Source organism: Rhagoletis pomonella, unplaced genomic scaffold (genome assembly GCF_013731165.1).
Source record: "Rhagoletis pomonella isolate Grant_MI unplaced genomic scaffold, Rhpom_1.0 Rhpom_scaffold_00003, whole genome shotgun sequence".
Classification (NCBI taxonomy): domain Eukaryota; kingdom Metazoa; phylum Arthropoda; class Insecta; order Diptera; family Tephritidae; genus Rhagoletis; species Rhagoletis pomonella.
Genome location: NW_023458557.1, coordinates 78052467 through 78073000, shown reverse-complemented (window position 1 = coordinate 78073000; position 20534 = coordinate 78052467). Strand labels below are relative to the sequence as shown.

Below are 20534 nucleotides of genomic sequence, written 5' to 3'. Positions count from 1 at the left end.
ACATTTTCACCATTTAATGTTAACATTTTGTAGTATCTTAAACTTTTAAAATTAAAAAATCGTTAAATTTCAAAAATTACAAAATAGCTGCGACAGTTATTCTGCATGTTGCCCTTGTTTTTTTTTTTTAATTTGGTGGTGGTGGTGAAACTTCACAGATATCTTGTATTTCGCGCCAACTTTCATTGTTTCTAATATGAAAATTCAATCTGAAAATTACTCAAAGTGATTTAAAAAACAATGAAAAAATGTTTAAATACGGTCCTTTTTCACCTAAATAAACGTTTTAAGGCTAAAACTGTTCAAATACTTGATTTATTTTTCAGTGAACTTATTTCTGGAACTCCATTGATTGAAATAAATGCAAACTTTATAAAAAATTTAAATTTTTTAATCTAAATTTCAGTAAGTGCAAATTGGAAAGGGCCCGTTGATTTTTTAAATTTTTTTGTTGACGGTTTGCCCTTTTCTGCCATATAAATATAAATTTTATTCATGCCTTATATGGATGAATCTGGTTTTTAACGAAGCTTACCTTAGTGGAAGAACCTGAAACTGTCAGGTGTGTAAAAGCCTGCAGCATATGAACTGATGCCAAGATAAGTAGGGATTGCGTGATCTTTAAGGACTCAATTAGAAGCTTTTGCTTGGTGGTGGTAATACGAGCAACCTAACCTAACCATAAACGCAGTTCTATCAGCCACCAAGTCAGTCACTTCTCCAAAAGTTCACTACTCCTTGAAGGTGATTCTGCGCCAACAACGAGTGCTATATTGACTTGCTGCCAAATTCATATCAGAACACTCCCACTACACACCCCTACTTTGCCACTTCTACCCAACATTGGAGTTGATTGCTTTTAGCTTTTCGCTTTCCGCCAGCAATCACAAAAGAGTTATGTCAACACTATCCTTTACTCTTCATTTACTTTTGCTAACGCATTTGTTAAATATGTACATACATATGTATGTATGTATGTCAGCTTAACTGATCCTTTCGGCAGTTATCCTTTTTGCTCCCCTAAACAATCGTTACACAATGCCATGCCAACAGTCGACAACAGCAGCAACAACAGCAACAACTAAAAACTAAGAAATCCTTTAGCAAAGACGAAGAAATCCACCGCGCCAAAGCAAGCAACTTTGCCAAAGAAGTAAAAGTTGTCGCAAAGCTTTAAGTGTTTGCTCAAATAGCATCAGCAGCAAATGACACCGTTAAGGTGTAAAGTATACGACTACGCTTTGTTTAAGGATTCCTAGTATCCTGCGTTGTTTGCATTGTGATGTTGGTAATCTTATCGCTGCTTGTTTCTGGTAGCTGGGGTCTGCTGTCTTGTCGGTTGCTGCTAGTCGCTAGCCATTACGTAAATGGTTTAAGTGAAACAATTAAGCCGCAATATAAATTACAAACAATCGCAACAAATACGCCGAGCAGGAGTTTCTTTTTTCTTCGCTCTCGTACCATGAAAGCTGATCCTTTTACTTTGAATAATGTGCGGCGGATTTGGCTTTGGTCCTTGCTGGCCTATTTATAGATATATATGTATGTATGTTTGTAAGTAGATGGGATAGCATTATTTGGTAATGGAATTTTGTGCGCTGCGATTTGGCGAAATTGATGATTTTAGATGACCTTTGTTGATTGCGGTTCAGCGCAGCTTAGTTGTGTGTAGAAAATGGCCCACTACAAATGAGGGCACATACATTTCTGTTATGTACATGTACATCTATGTAGCGAATGTTAAGCAATTGTTTATTGAAAATGCATTTACATCGAAATGTAAATTGATTTCTATACTGATTTGTATCGCATTCTCAGAAATTGACCGAAATTGAGTGAAAGAAAACGATGTAGGTTGCCAACGGCCGGAGTGCTGACCACAGAGCTTTTACGCTGTTATAGAACGATTTAAAAAGCCTCATCTCACGGGATATATTGTAGTCGTGGCTGATGTAAAGATAGAGTTAAGTTCTCTGCTTTACATAGTACTTTCAGTGTGGACTAACCGCCTCTAGGGCTGATTACATACAGCATCATATAGCACAGGCTCATTCTGTTGAGTTTTCATAGACTCTATGAGAGTGAGAAGATGGATCTATGTGCTAGATTATTTTTAGTGCTTCGCGGGGAGATTTGTTAAACCAGAAGGTTGTGACAGGATAAAACAGTAATTCAATACCGATCGCCCACTAGCATAGGGCCGTAGATCTTGCGCGGAATTTTCCTTTCGAATGTCTTACAAATTTTTTTACCCCCCTGCCGCCGAAAGAGCTGAGAGCCTTTGCGTTATAACGGCTGCATCTTGCCTCAAAGTGTGTCTTGTCCTTGACTTGCTAGAATGCCTGCGGTCTCCGAGCTAGGGGGATTTGCTGACACTGATATTTCGTACTTGCCTCTCATCCGCCACTTTTTGCTGCTAGGACTTCATGTTCACACAACTTACCCTGTAGTTCAGCTTATATCCAGCCTTCCTAAGACTAATGTGAGAGCCCTCGCCCACGCTTAGGCTTAGGCAAACGCCTGTGGCTTTGATGCTGTTCGATATGATGCCGCAAATTGAGGTGTTTAATTCAACGTATTGTGTCCTAGAAAACTTTATATAGCAGTCAGATGACCTGTACTCTAGTTTGCGGGCACTCTTCGAGGCATTTTGCGTTGCTCTCATTCTTTTGGTATACAAGTAGCATACCTGATCAGAATGGCGTCCACTAAACACCAACAGACGCGTGCACTCCTTAAAAACCCCGTTGATAATGGCGTTCTGTAGGATGGTCAGCTCCTCTGAAGCAAGCATCAGCGCAACGTAGCTTCTAGGCAGCACTGTCAGTCTATGCACCTAGTGGCCTCCGAAGAGCTAGTTTGATGTCTGTAGGTGGTTTTCGTTCTTCCACTCGACGACAGGTGGGGTATGCTTGCACGATTTGTCGCCACGCTCTGTCGCGCTTCTGCTCGCTACCTCTTTCGGGATCATTTGGGAAATTTTCCCTGTTCAAGCAAGCGCAAGAATTCCTTGCCTCCCGATCAACTTAGCCTAAACAGTCTGCAAGCGTCTAGCGCTTCTAGTTGCCCTGGTAGTGATAGAAGAGAGGGTTGGTTACGACGCACCCTGGGACATGTTGTACATTGACGTAGTAGACGGAGACTGACTTAAAAACCTCTGGCCTCTCGCTACGATATTAAGGGCTTGTTCATACGTAAAGCAATCCTCTACACTCGGAGGAATGCATACTACTTAGCGTATCCTCATTACTCCTGAAAATACGTGAGAATGCCGGATGACTTATCCAAGGCACAGCACGCATAGACTGCACTACACTCATTGATAATCAGGGAACGGATTTTATGGCAATTGACTTTTTTTCTGCTAAAGAGATAGAGTATATTCAATTAAGAATGTCCACGATTTAGATTTCCCTAATTCCATATATACACATTTGATGTTGCCTTTTTTTGCCTTTTTTCTACCTTTAAAAATGTGATTATAGCATTTACAATTTTTTTTTTTTAAGATTAAAAAAATATACACATGCCCATGCGGCTTATAGAAGCGCAGGGCTCTCTTGCCAAATTGGTGTTGGAAAAATTCAAAGCCGTTTTCTCAACTAACGTAGGCTTGGAGACAATAAGGGGTGTGGATAAAATTGTAAAGGGCGATGAAAACGCCCTTATTCCTGATAATATGAACGTTTCAAAAGTAAAGTTTTATGAGTTAGAAACTTGAAAGGATAAAATAGTCAAAGATTCAAAGTAGAAATTTTTCATATAATGAAACTAGTTTATAGTTTTTCTCTTTTTACTTGTAATATAAACATTTCTAAAATAAATGTATTTTTGATTGTTCTTCGTATTTTCTGTCTTTTTTTAGTGCCTTATTTGGCTTTTTTTGAAATGTCTAGTGCCCTTTCCTGCCTATTTCGTTATTTTATTTTGCCTTTTCCAGCCTATTTCGTTATTTTATTTTGCCTTTTTTATAGGTTTTAGGTCCTAAAAATCCGTTCCCTGTTGATAATGAATGCGTAGCGGTCGCACCTCGGCAGCCAATGGCAATCCTCCGCGGGTATTTCTGCCATGGAAAACAGCTTCTCATAAAAATACAATCGCCGTTCCGAGTCGTCGTAAAACTGTAAAGAATTTCGGGTTTTTCGAGACCATATCGATATTTTAGAAACTATTTCGGTATTTTCGGGGCTACTTCGACATTTTTGGGACTTTCTCAGGATTTTCAAGATTTTTTGGATTGCGGGGATTATTTCTGTTTTCTCGGGCCTATTTCGGAATCTTCAAAATTGCTTCAGGATTTTATGACTTTCGGGACTATTTCGGAATTTCCGAGACTTCTTAAGATTTTTCAGGATTAGGGACTATTTCGGAATTTTTAGGACTACTTCGAGGTTGATGGAATTGGATTCTCGGTACAATTTCGAGACTTTCGAAGCTGCCTCGAAAGTTTAAATGTCCATAAATATGTCGATAAACATATTACAAATATATCGATAAAGACATTGATTAAAATATCGATAAATACATAGATAAAAATATCGATATATACATGTACATATATATACAAATATATGTATATAAATATATCGATAAAATAATGGTAAAATTATCGAAAAATATATCGATAAAAACATGGACAATTTTATAGTTGCGAATATCGATACAAATACGGAAAAATATATCGATAAAAAATACACCGAAGTTATCGATATCAAGATCGATAAATGCAAAGAAAGTTCCGAAATAGGTTCGGAAATGTTTCCAAAATTAAGGTATAGTAAGTTAAGGTGAGCTGTGGTGAGAAAGGGTGTGATAAGTTCAATTGTGGTGAGTTAAGGTTTGATAAATCTAGGTGTGTCAAAATAACGTTTGTTAAGTTTAAGTGAGGTGTGCTGAGTTTATGGGTGGTCAGTTGATTTGAAGTGAGGTGAAGTGAGTTGGGGTACGATAAGTTGAGATGAGTGTAAGGTAAAGGATGAGCCTACCTAAAACTTAACTTTTTTCTAAAAATTGTGATAAAAAAACTTTGAAATTGTGATAAAAAATTCCGAAACTCTTTTTTGTTAGATAGTGAGGTTTACTTTCATAAAAAATAAAAAACACTGCAAAAGTAAAAGAAAAATAGCCAAAACTTGTTAAAACAAATGTTGCCTTCCCATTTATATTCCCGCCACTGCACATGTAATCATTTACTTGTACATATGTATGTATATAAGTACTTGAGCTTTCTTGGAACTTCACTTCAATTTACAATTCAGTCGACAACTGTTGGATAAAATATTAAATTACAAAATCCCAAAAGTATGAGTACTTAATCTAATTGAATATTTTATGAGTATGAGTAACACGCATGCATGCACTTGCACACTTGAAGAATTGCAGAGTGCTTGCACAGGCAATAATTAAATAATTCCATTGTCAAATGTTCAATTTGCTCAATGAAAAGAAGCATTTTTTTTTAACAGTAAATTGATTTATTCATTGTAAAATATTTTTCAAATTTTCATTTCAAATACAAGTCTAAGCACCCTGCAGGGAGTGACGTTAGCTTATACCGAACTTTAGTCTGTTTACGCGAACACTAGTGCTAACTATTAACTGTGTATTTTGTTCGAAAAAAGCTAACTACTTTTGTGGGGCGATGGCCGCAAAAAAGTCAGACCTGGATACCTCTGCATTACATGTCAACTAACTTGTAACTAACTACTTTTGGACATAAAATATCAATAAGAAAAACAAAATATTTTTTTTTGTTTTTTTACTCTTTTATTTACTTATTTATTTACTTTATTTTATTAAATTTCATATTTGTTTACATATTCTGCTCTGGGTGGCCCCATATTCGAACACCGTCAGACATAACTTCAAAATGATAGTATAAAATTTCGATCTTCCTTTTATTTGTCCTGAATATGAAAAAGAATCTGCGAAGTTCAGAAAAAAAGTGTATTGAAAGTAATTTTTGTATGAGGATATTTAATAGAAACTTGTAAAGAAAACCAACTCCCGATTGCGTCCGCATGACTCCTGCACGACTTTACAATTCACTTTAAGTTGGTTTTGTCATAGCTAATTAAAAGTGAGGTATTAATCGAAATCTCGCCAAAAAGATAACTATAAGTTGGTTAGTTTTAACAATTGATAATTTTTCACTGCAGGGCAGGAAAGACAAAGTGTACGATTGATTGCATACAACTTGTTAGTGTGTGTTTATAAAGCAATTAAGAGAAATATATCGTTACTTCACTTGCATAGTACTGCATGAAAATTATTCACTTGTCTGAACGCTGCTCGCTTCTCTCCTGCCTCAACTGCTGGCGAAATCCACAATGCGCAATACCACTTGCACCTCACTTCAATCACTCGGATGACTATTTGGAGCATAAAATGTTGCTGAGTATATTTTATTTTTTATTTTTTCATTACTTTTAGTAGCTTTCAACACTCAGCAACAAGTTGGTTTTGCTTTTGTTGCAAAATTAATTGCTTAGAAATTTTTGCTACACTACACAATGCTTACGTTTGTAAAATGTCAAGCGTTTGAGAATTTATACAAATTTAAATTGAAGTGTGCAAATATGAATTTTTGTGTGTTTGTGTGTGTGTGTAAGGGATTAAATTTACAAAGAGAATGTGTGTATGCTTAGGAATATTGCAATTTAAGGCTGGTGAATAAATGGCTTTGAGAGTTGGAAAAATTTCATTTTATTTATTAACTGAAGGGAAGGTTGGAATAGGCACAATAACGAGTAGACAATTTTTATGTACAAACTAGTAACTAATAGCTGCTGGTTTCACCCCATGTTTTTATAAAAATATGAAAAATAATTCAAAGCTGATATATTTTATATTTTGCGGCTATTTTTTTAAGCGAGTTAAGGTATTTAGACCGCTTAACACTATGAAATTACAAATTCTCACACTAAAATTAATTGGCATAGTACATGAGGAATGCGCCAAGCAAAGAGTTTACTGGCAGGCTTTATCAAGAAGCTTAATTAACCACCCAAAAGAGAGGCGTCGCAATTCTAACAGGTATCCTTTACCTTCTAACTTTATTTTCCGGTCTGAGAGATGAGAAGCGTTTTTTTTTTTTTGTCAATAAAACCATTTCTTTGGCGAAGATCTTAAAATATTGGCTGGAGCAGAGTTAAATTTGTATTGCGTCATTATTATTTCCTGTAAATTTTCCTATACTAAAAAAAAAAAAATGGATCAGATGGCCTGAAACTCTGACCATGCTATACAAAGAAATGAGCGCAAAAAACTCCTGAACAATTTCAACATGCGTTACGGCAAAATTTTTTATTGGTTATTAGGAAATGCCTTTTCAACAACGAAGTATGTACACTATTTTAAAAGTCATTTTCTAACGATGAAGAAATTTGCTGTTACGAAAACACAAAGCAAACACTTTTCACAAAAATTACAAAAGAATAACTAATAGTTACTAAAAAAAAAAAAAAAACAAACAGCTTTGAACACACCCAAGCTCGCCATTCTTGCCTTGCGCCGCCCTTTAACGTTACTAGCACAAAAGAAAATGCGTTCTAATATCGGCATAATGGTGGCCTAAATAATGACCACAATATGTGGCCAAAGAAAAGTAAATGAATGAACACACAGCAGCCCAAGCATACAATATTGTGCCATAAAAAGTTGCCAAAATACAAAAAGTGCCAGACGCAAGAGGGATCGATGCGATTTCAGAGAATGAAAAAATCAAAAAAAAAATATATATATATCCTTAAAGAATGCAAAAGAAAGTGGGAAAAAGTACGTGTGTATACAATGACCCAGCAGCGCAACCTCTTGTTGCACTCCCAACTCCCAAGAAATCACGGTTCTAAAATAATATATTGCTTTAAAAGGGGAAGCTAAGGACAAACAAAAAAGTAGCTGCTTGGTTGAGGGAGGTTTTGATAAATACCACTTGCATACATTTAATTTTGAGATAGGTGTTTGCAACACTTTTCGGCGCATATTTTATTGGTCTATTGTAAAGCGTATTTGTCTTTGGGAACGCCTCCATAATCAATTTGTGTGAGAATTACAAAATTGCTTGCATTTTAATGACACGCATTATTTTTGTGCCAGTTTATACTAATGTATTATTTATTTGCGCAGTATTTTCGAAATAATACAACTTAGACTAAGTGCACAATTAGGAAATACTAATATATTGCGTATATTTCAATCAATAGAGTTCCATAAACAGTTCCAGTTCCAGTTCCAGTACCGGTTAAAGCGGTATATTAGCACGATTTGTTATTTTTACTTTTTTGAGTATATCTTTTTTAAGTTTTCATTTCAAGACAATATCGCGAAGAAATCTTCTTCTTTATGCAAAACGTAAGATAATGCAATGTGAAAGATAAGTGTGCCACCATTTTTGTCCAAAAACACGTTTTTGTTGAAAAATTTAACAACTCGTAAGATTTGCTCACCTATTGATTTTCAAATACTCGCAATGTTTTTCATGGAAATCAAAAACTTTTTAATCAGAATTCCAAGTATGCATTTTTATAGCTCATTAGATTTTAGTATAAAAATGTGCAGATTTGAAGTGGCTATTTTGTAGTAGTTGAGTTTTAAACATTTTTTTTGGGCACGGTTCTACGCATTTTCTTCCATATAAATATGCGCGATTTTTTTTACAAAATAAGAAATAACAAATATTTTTAAAACGGTATTGCCAAATAAATTTTCGGAATAATTAAAAGAACTAGAGGTACGATATAACACAACGGTGGCAAAACAGAGAGAAAATCCAATAGGGCCAATAAACCTCTTTAATCTATGAAAGCAAAGCCCTTGCAACTAAATTATGGTCACGAAAAAAAAAATTTCATAAATTTGACTATAGTACCATAATGGCTTTTCTGAGTAAAAAAAAAAGCAGAAAAAGTATTAATTTACTAAGTCAAAGTGAAAAGAAATCTGAGTCACGCTTTTAAATATGGTATTCTCTAATAAAAAGCAATTTATCGATTACTTTCCATAATACTTTCCATAATATAATAAACAACTTTAAAAACAATCAAAACCTATGAAAAAATAGTAACAGATAATTTCAATAAATAACCGATGAATTTATGAAATTATGAAAAAAAATTTTATTTAACAATCGATAGCTTTAAAAAATCGATAACGTTTCAGAAATTCACATCCAATATAGATTTCTCCAATAACAATAAATTTTTAGTTACCTTACATTTTTTATTTTAACTCTTTCAAAATTTGAAACAATTATTTTCTAAACAAAATCTTAATCGTAATTTTAATTATAAATATTTTGAAAGTAAAATGTTTACATCATCAGTGAATCGACATTTTTCCAATTCTTTGTTACTCCTTTTAAGTTGTTTTGTAATAAATTTTTCATGCATAATTTTTAATAAATTTTATTGAATTTTTTTTTATTCTTTAGCTATTTCGAGAAGTTTCATCTTTTCCATTTCTTACTTTTTTCTAAATTTTTTCTAGTAAATTGTATGTATGTAAGATTGCTAGTAATCAAATAGCGACGCAATATTTTAACAAGTTTTTGCTATTTTTCTTTTGTTTATTTAATGTTTATTATTTTCGTTTATAAAAGAATAGCTCACAATCTATCAAAAACCATTATGTAAAATTTCAAACTGTGTACAATATTTATTAAAAATCTTTAAAGTTTCACCCCCGATTTCACCTGTAATTTAAGCAAAAAATTGTATTTTTATCTACTGTTGGTTTTCACATGAAATTCAAATTACAAACAAAAAAAAAATTTAATTAAATTGCTTGCGTGAATTTGGCTATTACAATTTTTCAGAATTTAAAACAAATAAATTTTTCGTTTAAAAATATTATTTTTACATTTTACATCTTTTTATTTGCAACATCTACAATATGTTAATAGGGAAACCTCGCGCGCGGATTTTACATTAGTTTACAATTTTCGTATGTATTTGTTGAAATTTTAGACATTTTGACTTTGCTCCGATGTAAAAAAAAAAACAAACTCGAGTTTGAAAAAATTAAGCATGTCAAAGTTTTATTAACATCCTGCTAGACTTACAATATTTTGTAGAAAAGTGAAAAAATTATTTTTTTTTTAATTGCTACTATTTTTTAAAGTTTTAAAAAAAATTCTTTTGTCTCTCAAATCAGTACCGTGGTCAGACACCAGAACTCAATTGAAAAGAATTCTTAAAAAAAATTAAAATTTTTTTCGTACAGATTTCACAAACGGTAAAGGACCTTAATAATAAGTAAATATATTTTCATATTAGTTTTGGGTGAAAATTTAATACACATTATATTCAATACCCACTATCTGTAATTTTCACAAAAACTACTTTCTGATATTAGAACCCATCTGGGATTTACCTGTCATCACTGATGCAATTTAATAGTAAATTCTTCTATCAAGCTTTAAACAACGTCTGCATTAACAACACCAATGGCAGTTAAGTCTTAGATGAATTTTTTTTTTTTTTATCAGAATCTCATTTTGCTGAAAAGTGCAGATAGAGGGTATTGAATATAAGTTCTCGATATGTATAGTAATATATGAAAATATTGCAGTTTTTAGTACTTACATATATATTTTCTAAAACACAGGATATCTTGAATTCACCTTACTGCATTTTCAAAATTTTTCTTTTCTTATTTTTTTTTCACGCACAGTTGGTCTCCAGCAACCCCAACCAGCGGAACTGGCGCGGAATTTTCATCGCCTTATTGGTGATAATCATTGTACTGGCATTAATTGTTACATCAGTGGTAAGTGCGATTGCTGGAAATATAAGAAAACACTAGTTTATATGTGTGTATTTATGTCGAAAGATAATTGTAAAAATGTAAATAGTTGTAAAAAAAAACCTCCTGAAAATGCATGTCACTAAAGTATTATTGGAATTTGAAAAAATATGAGTGTCTGGCGAGTGTCTTTGTATCCGACCAGTATTAGGCTTACGAAAATGTAAAAATTCTACATCACACTCATCTTATAATTTTGAAAAAATTATGCTTCTTTGCAATTGATTTAATGTTTTATAATTTTGCCAAAAACTTTATGTGACAAAAACTATTTTTTTTTTATAAATTTCCAAACCGATATAAAGTCAGTCATATTCCATTTCAAGCACTTAAGCCCACTGGATTTTAATGTGACCCACCCTAATGTGTAATTATGTAAATATGCCTTGACTTGCGCACGTCTGTTGTACATACATATTTTCCAGCTTGTTTCAGTTTTTCCCATTCCGTTTTTATGTATTTTTGTGTAATTTGTTGCATACTTCACGGCTGCTAAACTTTTATTTAATTTAATTTTTCATTATTTTTGTTTTAGTCTAGTCACATTATTATATTTCTTCCATTCGTATATATGTATGCTATGCACACAATATACATTTGTCTGTGTATGTATGCCTACTTATTTCGCCTCATGTACTCGTATTTTGCGCAATTCTTGTTGTTGTCATCCCGCCAATGCCAATTTTCGTGTAAATTTGATGTCATATATTTTCCCATTTTTCCTATATTTTTTGTGTCTCGTGGTGGTCGTGTGTCCCCCCGGTATTTTTGTGCTTTTTTTCTTTCTTCTTTGTCTGGGTTTTCTCTTATAGAAAACAACATATAAAATTTCTGCATTTATCAAAAAAGGTACTACTCACACCACCCGATGAGGGGCCGCGCGTCAAGGGACAACGCATCAAGCTGCAGGACATTGTGGATGGACTCTTTATGCCACAGCGAACCAATGGTACATGGATAAATGGTGAGTATGAAAATGAAGCTTAAGTTGTATTTTATGTATATTTGAAAAAAAAAAATAAATAAATAAAGTTGGTTGAAAACGGCTTAGCAAGTTGAGGGATAAAATCGTGTAGATCGCCAGAAACTTTAACCCTTAATAATAATCACTGATTTTATGTACATAGAGGAAAGTCAGCACTAGCGATGCTAACTCTGTCCAAGCCAATTCCGCAAATTTCTGAAAAAAATTCTTATACTTTCAATCACATTTCCCCAAAACAATTTTCTTTAGTTACACTGTTCGCTGAATCTGAAAACCCATATAATCTCGCCGACTGATAGAATCTTGATACAAGAGAAAAGGTAGATCGTAAAAATTCCGAATATCTGAAGAGACCCTTAACCGATCGAAACAAATGTTGTAAATATCACTTTTTTTTTTTACAAAAGAATACGCGTATTATTTTTTCTATTTAGAAACATATCGCCGTAAGACTTCAGGCCAATGAGTATCTCATCCTTCCCACTCAAGACGTTGGAGAGGCTAGTTCGCCTGTATATAAGAAACAGGATTTCCTGGGAGAGACTAATATTCTCTCAGCACGGATATATGAAGGGCAGATCCATGGAATATGCCCTGCATTCTGTTGGTAAGGTTATAGAAGAGTCTCTGGAAACCAAAGGCTTCGCAGTAGGGGCCTTTAATAACCTGTTACCCGCGGCGATTGTAAATGCCCTAAGCAAGCTCGGAGTTGAGACCAACCTGGTTGCTCTTATCTCACGCATTCTCTGCGACAGCTGGGGTTCTCTCGCCTTTCCTCTGGGCATTATCATAAATAACATCCTGGAGGAGATGTAATGGAAAACTGTCGGGCGATCGCTTATGCCAATGATGGGGCACTTATTATCAGAGATAAGTTTCTGAACAATCTGTACGATCTTATGCAGCGATACCTAAATTTTGGTCACAAACTAATCTCCAATTGTAAGCTCGCTATTAATCCTGGCAAGACGGAGCTAGTCTGCTTCACCAGGAGATACAAGGTGCCTGATGATCAGCTCCTCTCGATATTAATCCTGGCAAGACGGAGCTAGTCTGCTTCACCAGGAGATACAAGGTGCCTGATGATCAGCTCCTCTCGATCGGTGTCACTCCACTTGTGCTGTCTGATAAAGTCAAATGCTTGGGAGTGATTGTTGACAGAAAACGAATGTGAGAACCAAATATTGAGGAGCGAGTGAGGAAAGCATCGGTTGTCATTTACTGTTGTAAAAGCGCTACTGGAAAGAAATGGGGTCTCGGCAGCAAAATACCGGTGAATATCTTCATAGATAGGTCGAAGCTTCATGACAGAGTCAGAGGAGGTGTCTTCTGTGAGGAACTAATCTTAGATATTAAATTTAGGCTACCGGATTTCTGTAGCGTGTTTCAGGCAGAGGTAGCTGCCATTGAAGAAGCAGCCGATTGGTTACGAACTTGTGTAATATCGTTTATAGAGATAAATATCTACTCTGACAGCCAAGCGGCGCGCTAAGCCCCGGCGTTCAGGGCCCTGGGATCGCTGTGACTTCGTGATCTCGACTAGGTGAAGTGTTTCGAAGATTAAAGGATCCCAAAGATCAATTAGGTCCCAGTACATCCTATTTATAGTGCCTACATATCTAATCATGTACATAAGAGGAGATCATTAATTTAATATTTTAAACGGCATTTTTCTAAAAAATTAATTATTTCATTCAAAAGCACTGACTTATCAAACTGACCTCGTCAATCATCAGTATTATTTCCATACATATACATATGTATGTACATAGATTTGTATTTAATTCTTTTCAAATTCGAAAACTTTTTATTGCAGGTGAGGAATTTCTATATCAGGATCATTGGGGACGAATTGTGTTATTAAATGCAACCAGTCTTACCGAAAGAGTGCTCATGTCAAATGTAACGTATGTAAGTATGCAAATGGTGATAAAATAGAAAACAAAATAAAATAAATTTAAATTAAATAAAAAGTGATTATGCCATGTTTGCACTAGGCATTGAAATGGCCTTGAAAACGTATTTAATGACAACTGACATAAGGACCAGGTATTTTTATGCCTAATGGTGGATTTCCACTGGACTTTAAATGGGAGAAATTTTAATGACAAAGTTGGATATTGAAATACATTCGGGCCATTACGTTAAAAAAATAATTATCATTATTTATTTCCTTATAATATGTATAAATCAGGCATAATATAAAAAAGTGAAAAGGTATTATTTTTGAACTGAATCATTATATTTATAATGCAATCGTTAATACATTCTCATTACAAATTAAAAAAAAAATAAATCATAACAGTTTTTATTTCATAAAAAAGTGAAAAAGTATTATTTTTGCATAGAATCAATATATTATTTCAATACCATCGTTAATACATTAAAAATTTTACATAAAAAATCATAAAGCTTTTTATTGGAAATAAATCGGTATATTTTTCATATTTTTTTAATTAAAAAAGAAATCATAAAATTGTTCAATGCATAAAAAAGTGAAGAAGTATAATTTTTCCATTATTTTTGCAATACCATCGTTTATACAATCTCTTTAAAAATTAAAAAAAAAATATAATTGATTAGCTGCGCTTGATGGTGTGGGCTTACCACATGAAAAAGTGGGAAAAAAGCAACGATAATTTACAAGGCGAACTTAGCACAGTGCGTAGGCAACTGGCTGCGTCAGTGGGATCCTCGGTTCGAATCCTACTGAAAGAAGTCTGATGAGGAAATGTGGTGATTTCCGAAATAGCTATCACTTCTACCATTTTTTCAAATTATTGTTGCTTTTCCACAATAAGTTTTTTATTAAAAACGGCCTCGAGCTCAATAAAAATTGTTGAATAAAAAAAAAATTATACATAAAAAAAATGTTGCTTCGAATCATCATATTTACAAAACTATCGGTCATTCAATCTCATTAAAAACATCATAAAATTTTTTATGGCAATAAATTAGTATATTTTTTTAAAATTAAAAAAATAAATGACATCATTTTTATTGCATAAAGCAGTGAAAAAGTATTATTTTTGCATCGAATCATCATATTTATAATAAAATCTATACTATCTCTTTAAAAATTTTATTTAAAAAATCATATAATTTTGTATGCCAATAAATTGATATATTTTTTAACTTTTTAAAAGACTAAATATCACAGTGAAATTTTTATGACATACAAAAAGTGAGAAGATATTATTTTTGCATCGAATCGTCATGTTTACAAAACAATCGGTTATAGAGTTTCATTAAACATTTTATTTAAAAAATCATAAAATTTTGTATGGCAATAAATTGGTATGTATACTATTTTATTAAAAAAAAAAAAACATGAAATCTTGTATGGCATAAAATTGTGAAAAAGTATTACTTTTGCATGGAATCATCATATTTACAATACAGTTAATACAATCTCATTAAAAATTTTATTCTTTAATTTTTGTATGGCAAAAACTGGTTTAGTTTTTTAGATTTTTTTTGGTCGTTTAAAATTTTTTAATCTTCTTTGAATTTTTGTTTTTTAGTTAGCTTCCGAAAATTAATTTTTTTCTAGGATAAAGAGATTAGTAAATATATGTACCAATATAATAGGTTTTTTAATTGTAAACAGAGTTATTTTTAGAATTTGGATTTCAAATATGTATTTTGCTAACCAAAATCCATAGGAGCTTTCCTTCACATGACTGAATGATTTCCTTTTTTGCTATACTAAATATTTAAAGCTGTTGAAAAAAATTTTCTAGCATACGAAAGTTGTCAATGCTAATAAAATTTTAGTCGCTTAGTCTGAATTTGAATCAAAAAGTTGGTTCGGTTTTTTAGTGCAAACCTCAAAACCAAAATCCTAGATCTTTCAATGCTAGAAAGAAAAACATAGCCAACTTTTGAATTCTGGCAACAAATTTGGATTCAGCGAACAAGTCAATGTTCGCCGGAAAAGTTTTTTTCCTGCAAACCAGTGTTATTTGTAAGTATTTAATGCATTCTGATGTGATGTGCGCTTTGCGGTTGTAAACCATCGAACCTACATACATAATTTAATTGAATGCAAATTTATTATTTGTGCCTATATTTTCTTTGCACTTAACTAAAAGCAAATGAATAATTAATGAATTTAAAAAAAAAAAACAAATTACCGTGTAGTAAAATATACACATAATCAGCAATTAGTGCTTTTGAACACCTCAATTTTTCCAAAGACCCGCAAATGCAGTAATATAATTTACGAGCTTCAAGGCATTTTAAAACACATCAAAATGAGAAATGCCACGTAGTAAAAATACACAGTAAATTTGCATTGTTTTAGTTTTTTATGCCGCCTAACAAATAATTACATTTAATGTGTGTTTGTATTAATATTATGTCACTCATATAAAAATGCACATGCATATACATTAGGGTGCATCACCAAAAAAAACAACTTGCGGTTTTGCACCGGAATTACAAAACTTATTATATTTTAAGACTTCTGGCAAAATATTTCGTAAGAATATTAAGTTTTATGTGTGCTAGACCGATTTGAAAATACCATCAAAAATCGCATTATTTTAATTCCGTTAATAAAATTTTTAAACATTTTTATGCAGACCTTTCAAGCTTAAACACTTTTATCATCTTAGGTGATTTTTTAGAAAATATACCAAAATGTAAACTATTGTTGTTTTTCCAAAACAGTTTTTAATAAAAAACAGCCTCAGGCTCAATAAGATGAAAACAAAAACTGTTATAAGACCATTGAATAACAAATGACAAAAAAAAAATATTTTTAAAATTAATTGTATATATAAAAAAAACTAGACTTTTGGAGCTATTTACAAAACTATACAGCTTACGGAAATCTTAATGTTTTTCCGAAATATTTTGGCGGCAGTAATAAAATACAAGACATACATATTATATTTTCGATGAACAAACAGCACCGATTTTTTTTGTTTTACATTTCTCTATATGGAAATATATTTTTGTCCATTAGAATAACCATTTAAATACATATGCAAGAACTTTGTTGGTGAGTAAATTTTTCTCATTAATTTATCTTTCCAGAAAACTCTTGCACCATATACTTTTACTATATCAGCTGATAAACGTTACATTTTATTGGCGCAAAATGTTGTCAAGCTTTTCCGGTATTCATTTTTGGCTCAATATACAATCTTCGATGTACAAACGAGGTGAGTAGCTTTAACGAAATAATCTATCTATACATATAATAAAATTGTAGCAGGACGATGTCTGTACATTATAGATATTTAAGAAAAATTAGTATGGGCGGTCTTTAATAGAGCAACAGAAGCCAAGTCAACAATTTTTAGAATTTTTATCTGTCTGTCTGTATGTTTGTACGCGCTTCACTCGAAGAATAATGCAGCCTTAACCGATGTAATGCTAGAGTTCTAGCTTAAAACATATAGAAAGATACAATTTGGAGAGTTGCCACGTGTTTGAAAATTGCAGTTTAAGTAAATTTATAAGATAAAGTGAATATTGCAATATGGCTCCCAAAATAAAGAGGTTTAAGAAAGCTTACAGGCGAAAATATATATATTAAAGGTTGCCACCTGTTTAAAATTTTTTATTAAATTTAATTGATAAGATAAAATGAATATTACAATATGGGTATCAAAAAGAAGAGGTTTAGGAATATTTACTGCCGAAAATATTTTTGAGGAGGGTTGCCACTTGTTTGAAAAATTTTATCAAATTAAATTGATAGAATATTACAATACGGATACCAAACAGCACGACAGTACTTATAAGGCACTCACGCCGGAATTTGCTAGTCATAAATTAAATAAAGTTCTCCTAATCCTCACGAGGAGCCCGAAGTAACTTTGTGCTGAACCTTCTTAAGATCTTATGATTGTGGACTATGCTTTCAATTTCTTCCTAATTAAGCAAGCTCTGACAAAAATCACTAACCGGCAGGACCATTTCACCAGCATGCCTTCTCATTAAGCAGTCGCCGGTTATCATTATTACCACTTGCCAACAAAGTAGTGGAAGTTCTGGACGAATGAGTGAGTCAGACAAAAAAAAAAAGAGTCCAACTAAGCAAGAAAAACTGAACCAAATTAACTTTGGCTCTGAGGGAAGAAGAATAGGTGGGGAAAATTCCTTAGGAATTTTAAAATGTAACTAATAACTTCCAAACGTAAAAATGTTTTAAAGGAACTTTTACTTTCCATACCTAAGCGAATTCGAAATAAAGTGGTAGCGTTAGTACAAAAACAAAAACTTACAAGTATTTTGTTTTTGCTTTCGGTACACAAATATCAAATTTCAGCTTTTCTTCGCTTAAAGGCGAAAAGGGATTTAAAATTCTAACAATATTACTTTCGCACCCACTCGTTAGAAGTTTTGACATCTTTGCACCGAGGCGAATTAAAGCAGCTGTTAATAGCTAGCAACACCAGATTTAAAGTCTGATATAAATTTTGGTAAATATTTTCCGACTTCAGTTTCGAGCATTAACCCTTTTGTTCGGACTTTTCCAGGATGTAAGCACAAACATAATTTTAAAATATTTGAAATTGAAAAAAGCCAATATGTGTAAATCAAAAAAAAAAAAAACATTGTTTATCATATATATATATTGGAAAATATGTATCCCAATAAAATTTTATAGTTGGGCATATTTGATCTATCCATATTTCTCACACATATACCAGAAAATTTCTGTAGCCAATAAAAATTATACGTTATATTTCAAGTAAAAATTTCATAATGACATATTGCAGATGATGCAACAAAATACAAAAACAGTTTGGACTTTTTAAAAAACACGTTTAAATAGATTTAAGAGATTAGGAGTCTTACAAACATGCTGTGGTACAATAGTGTCCCTGGGCGATCGAAAGGGTTAAGAGTGAAGCAAAAGTTATGGTCATGTTAACCAAGCTCATAAAAACTTAGCTTTGCTTATTATTAATACCAAAAAATAAAAATTACGGGTTAATTTCTGCTCGAAAAATACCAGATCGATTTTTACTGGCTAAGTTTATACTAGCAATCGATCTGCTTTGTGAATAGAAATTCTGTAGTGAGTTAAAAACTCAAATTAACTATCTAATATTTTAAGTATAGAATCACAATAACGGCTTTTCTTTTTTAAATCAGACAAAAATATCTACTTAAAAAAAAAAAATATTACGATTAGCAGTGAAAGCTGCCTAAGCATGAAATATCTCTTGAATTTTATTTAATTACAATTCATATCTATGTATGTAAGTGTACTTGGAAAGTGTGCTACAGCTGGCGAGTTCAGCTGTCCGTACCGCTGTCATTTCCTTCGCTTGGCTATTTCCGTACTTTCGTTTTCACTACCCGTTTATTGGCAAATCCTACCCGTACAAACAAAAAAAAAATTCTACAAACTGTTGCCAAACAATGCTTTCCCCTACTCATTCCATATCAACTTTTTTTTTTGTTATACTTTCCAATTTCTCTATTTCTATTTCTGTTTCTATTTTTAGTGAAAGCATCAAGTTGAAAATCGATGCGCACAGCGATGAGTGGCCCTATCTACACTATGCTCGCTTCGTGTCCACCCAAGCAGTTGGCAATGACAATGCAACCACCTCCGCGCCAACCACCGCCGGAAATGCGCTGGTGCTGGTCTACAACTATGACATCTACTACTGCCAAGGGCCGCGCTCCACCCATCATGTGCATCGTATAACGCGCGACGCTGTGCCTGGCATCGTCTATAATGGCATACCAGATTGGCTCTATGAAGGTGAGTTTGTTTGCAAGCGGCTGTAGATGGGGAGGGGGCTTTTAACTGACCAGTCAAGCTTCTAAGTGCCTTTTTTTTCGTTGGTTCACTTGTTCGTTGGTTGGTTGGTTCATTTCAATTCATTCATTCACTGATTGCGCATTCGATTAAATTGCTTTAAATCGAAAATTGAATTTCCGTTCTTCACTTTCAATCTATATTCTCTTTCTATACCTCCGCGCGAAAACACACCTGCTGCTTGCTGTCGTCCACTGACCACCGCCGGCGGTTGGCTACTTGGCATTCAAATCGCATATGTGCCAAATGTTTGAACCCGACGACTATAAATCGTAATTGGAATTTCAAATATACATACGACGCCAACTCCAATATCCGCTTACCTCGCCTGCTTACAACTTTGACTTACATCTCTGCTGGTGTTGCTGTTGCTGGTGCTGCTGCCTTGCAGAGGAAATCCTGCACTCGAATAATGCAATTTGGCTCTCGAAGAATGGACACTTAATGCTTTACGGTGCGTTCAATGATTCGTTAGTGCAGGAGCAGCATTTCGCTTGGTATGGCACGACAAGTGGTGGCAATCCGAATGCGTATCTCTATCCGGAAATCAGATCATTAAGGTGAGTGGAAATGTAACAGGATCGCATTGAATTTCAAATTTTGTCGAATATGCAGAAATGTAGAGCGCATAAATGGGATGTACAATGGATGGTAATGTGGGTAAAGAACTCGACATAACGTGAAATGAAAAGATTGAAAAAGATTACATATTTCGGATACTCTTCGACTGATTATGTTCTCGAGCTAAAATATCTACCTTAGCACTAAAATCATTCGAGCTCAAGAAGCTTTTCTCAATTGGCCATAAAAACTCCATTTGCCACAGAAAATACTGTGCAAGAGTTATGGGAAATAAATTTAACTCGTCCGTCCACCAAACTTCACCCTCTTTCTGTATGTGGATTTAGGTCCTTCTAGAGCCGATAGCTGCCTAGCATTTACGGTTTAGCTACC

At 33.3% G+C, this 20534-nt stretch overlaps 1 protein-coding gene across 1 annotated transcript in view; it reads left to right on the top strand.

The window, feature by feature from the left end:
* LOC118736387 (inactive dipeptidyl peptidase 10) overlaps positions 1-20235 on the top strand; it is a 99449-nt gene extending 79214 nt beyond the window's left edge. The window contains exons 4-10 of the mRNA XM_036466481.1: positions 10672-10767; positions 11653-11767; positions 13605-13699; positions 16832-16959; positions 19261-19523; positions 19972-20140; positions 20196-20235. Of these exons, the coding sequence (XP_036322374.1) occupies positions 10672-10767; positions 11653-11767; positions 13605-13699; positions 16832-16959; positions 19261-19523; positions 19972-20140; positions 20196-20235 (906 nt within the window). The remainder of the gene's footprint in view (positions 1-10671; positions 10768-11652; positions 11768-13604; positions 13700-16831; positions 16960-19260; positions 19524-19971; positions 20141-20195) is intronic.
* The last annotated feature ends 299 nt before the right edge of the window (positions 20236-20534 follow it).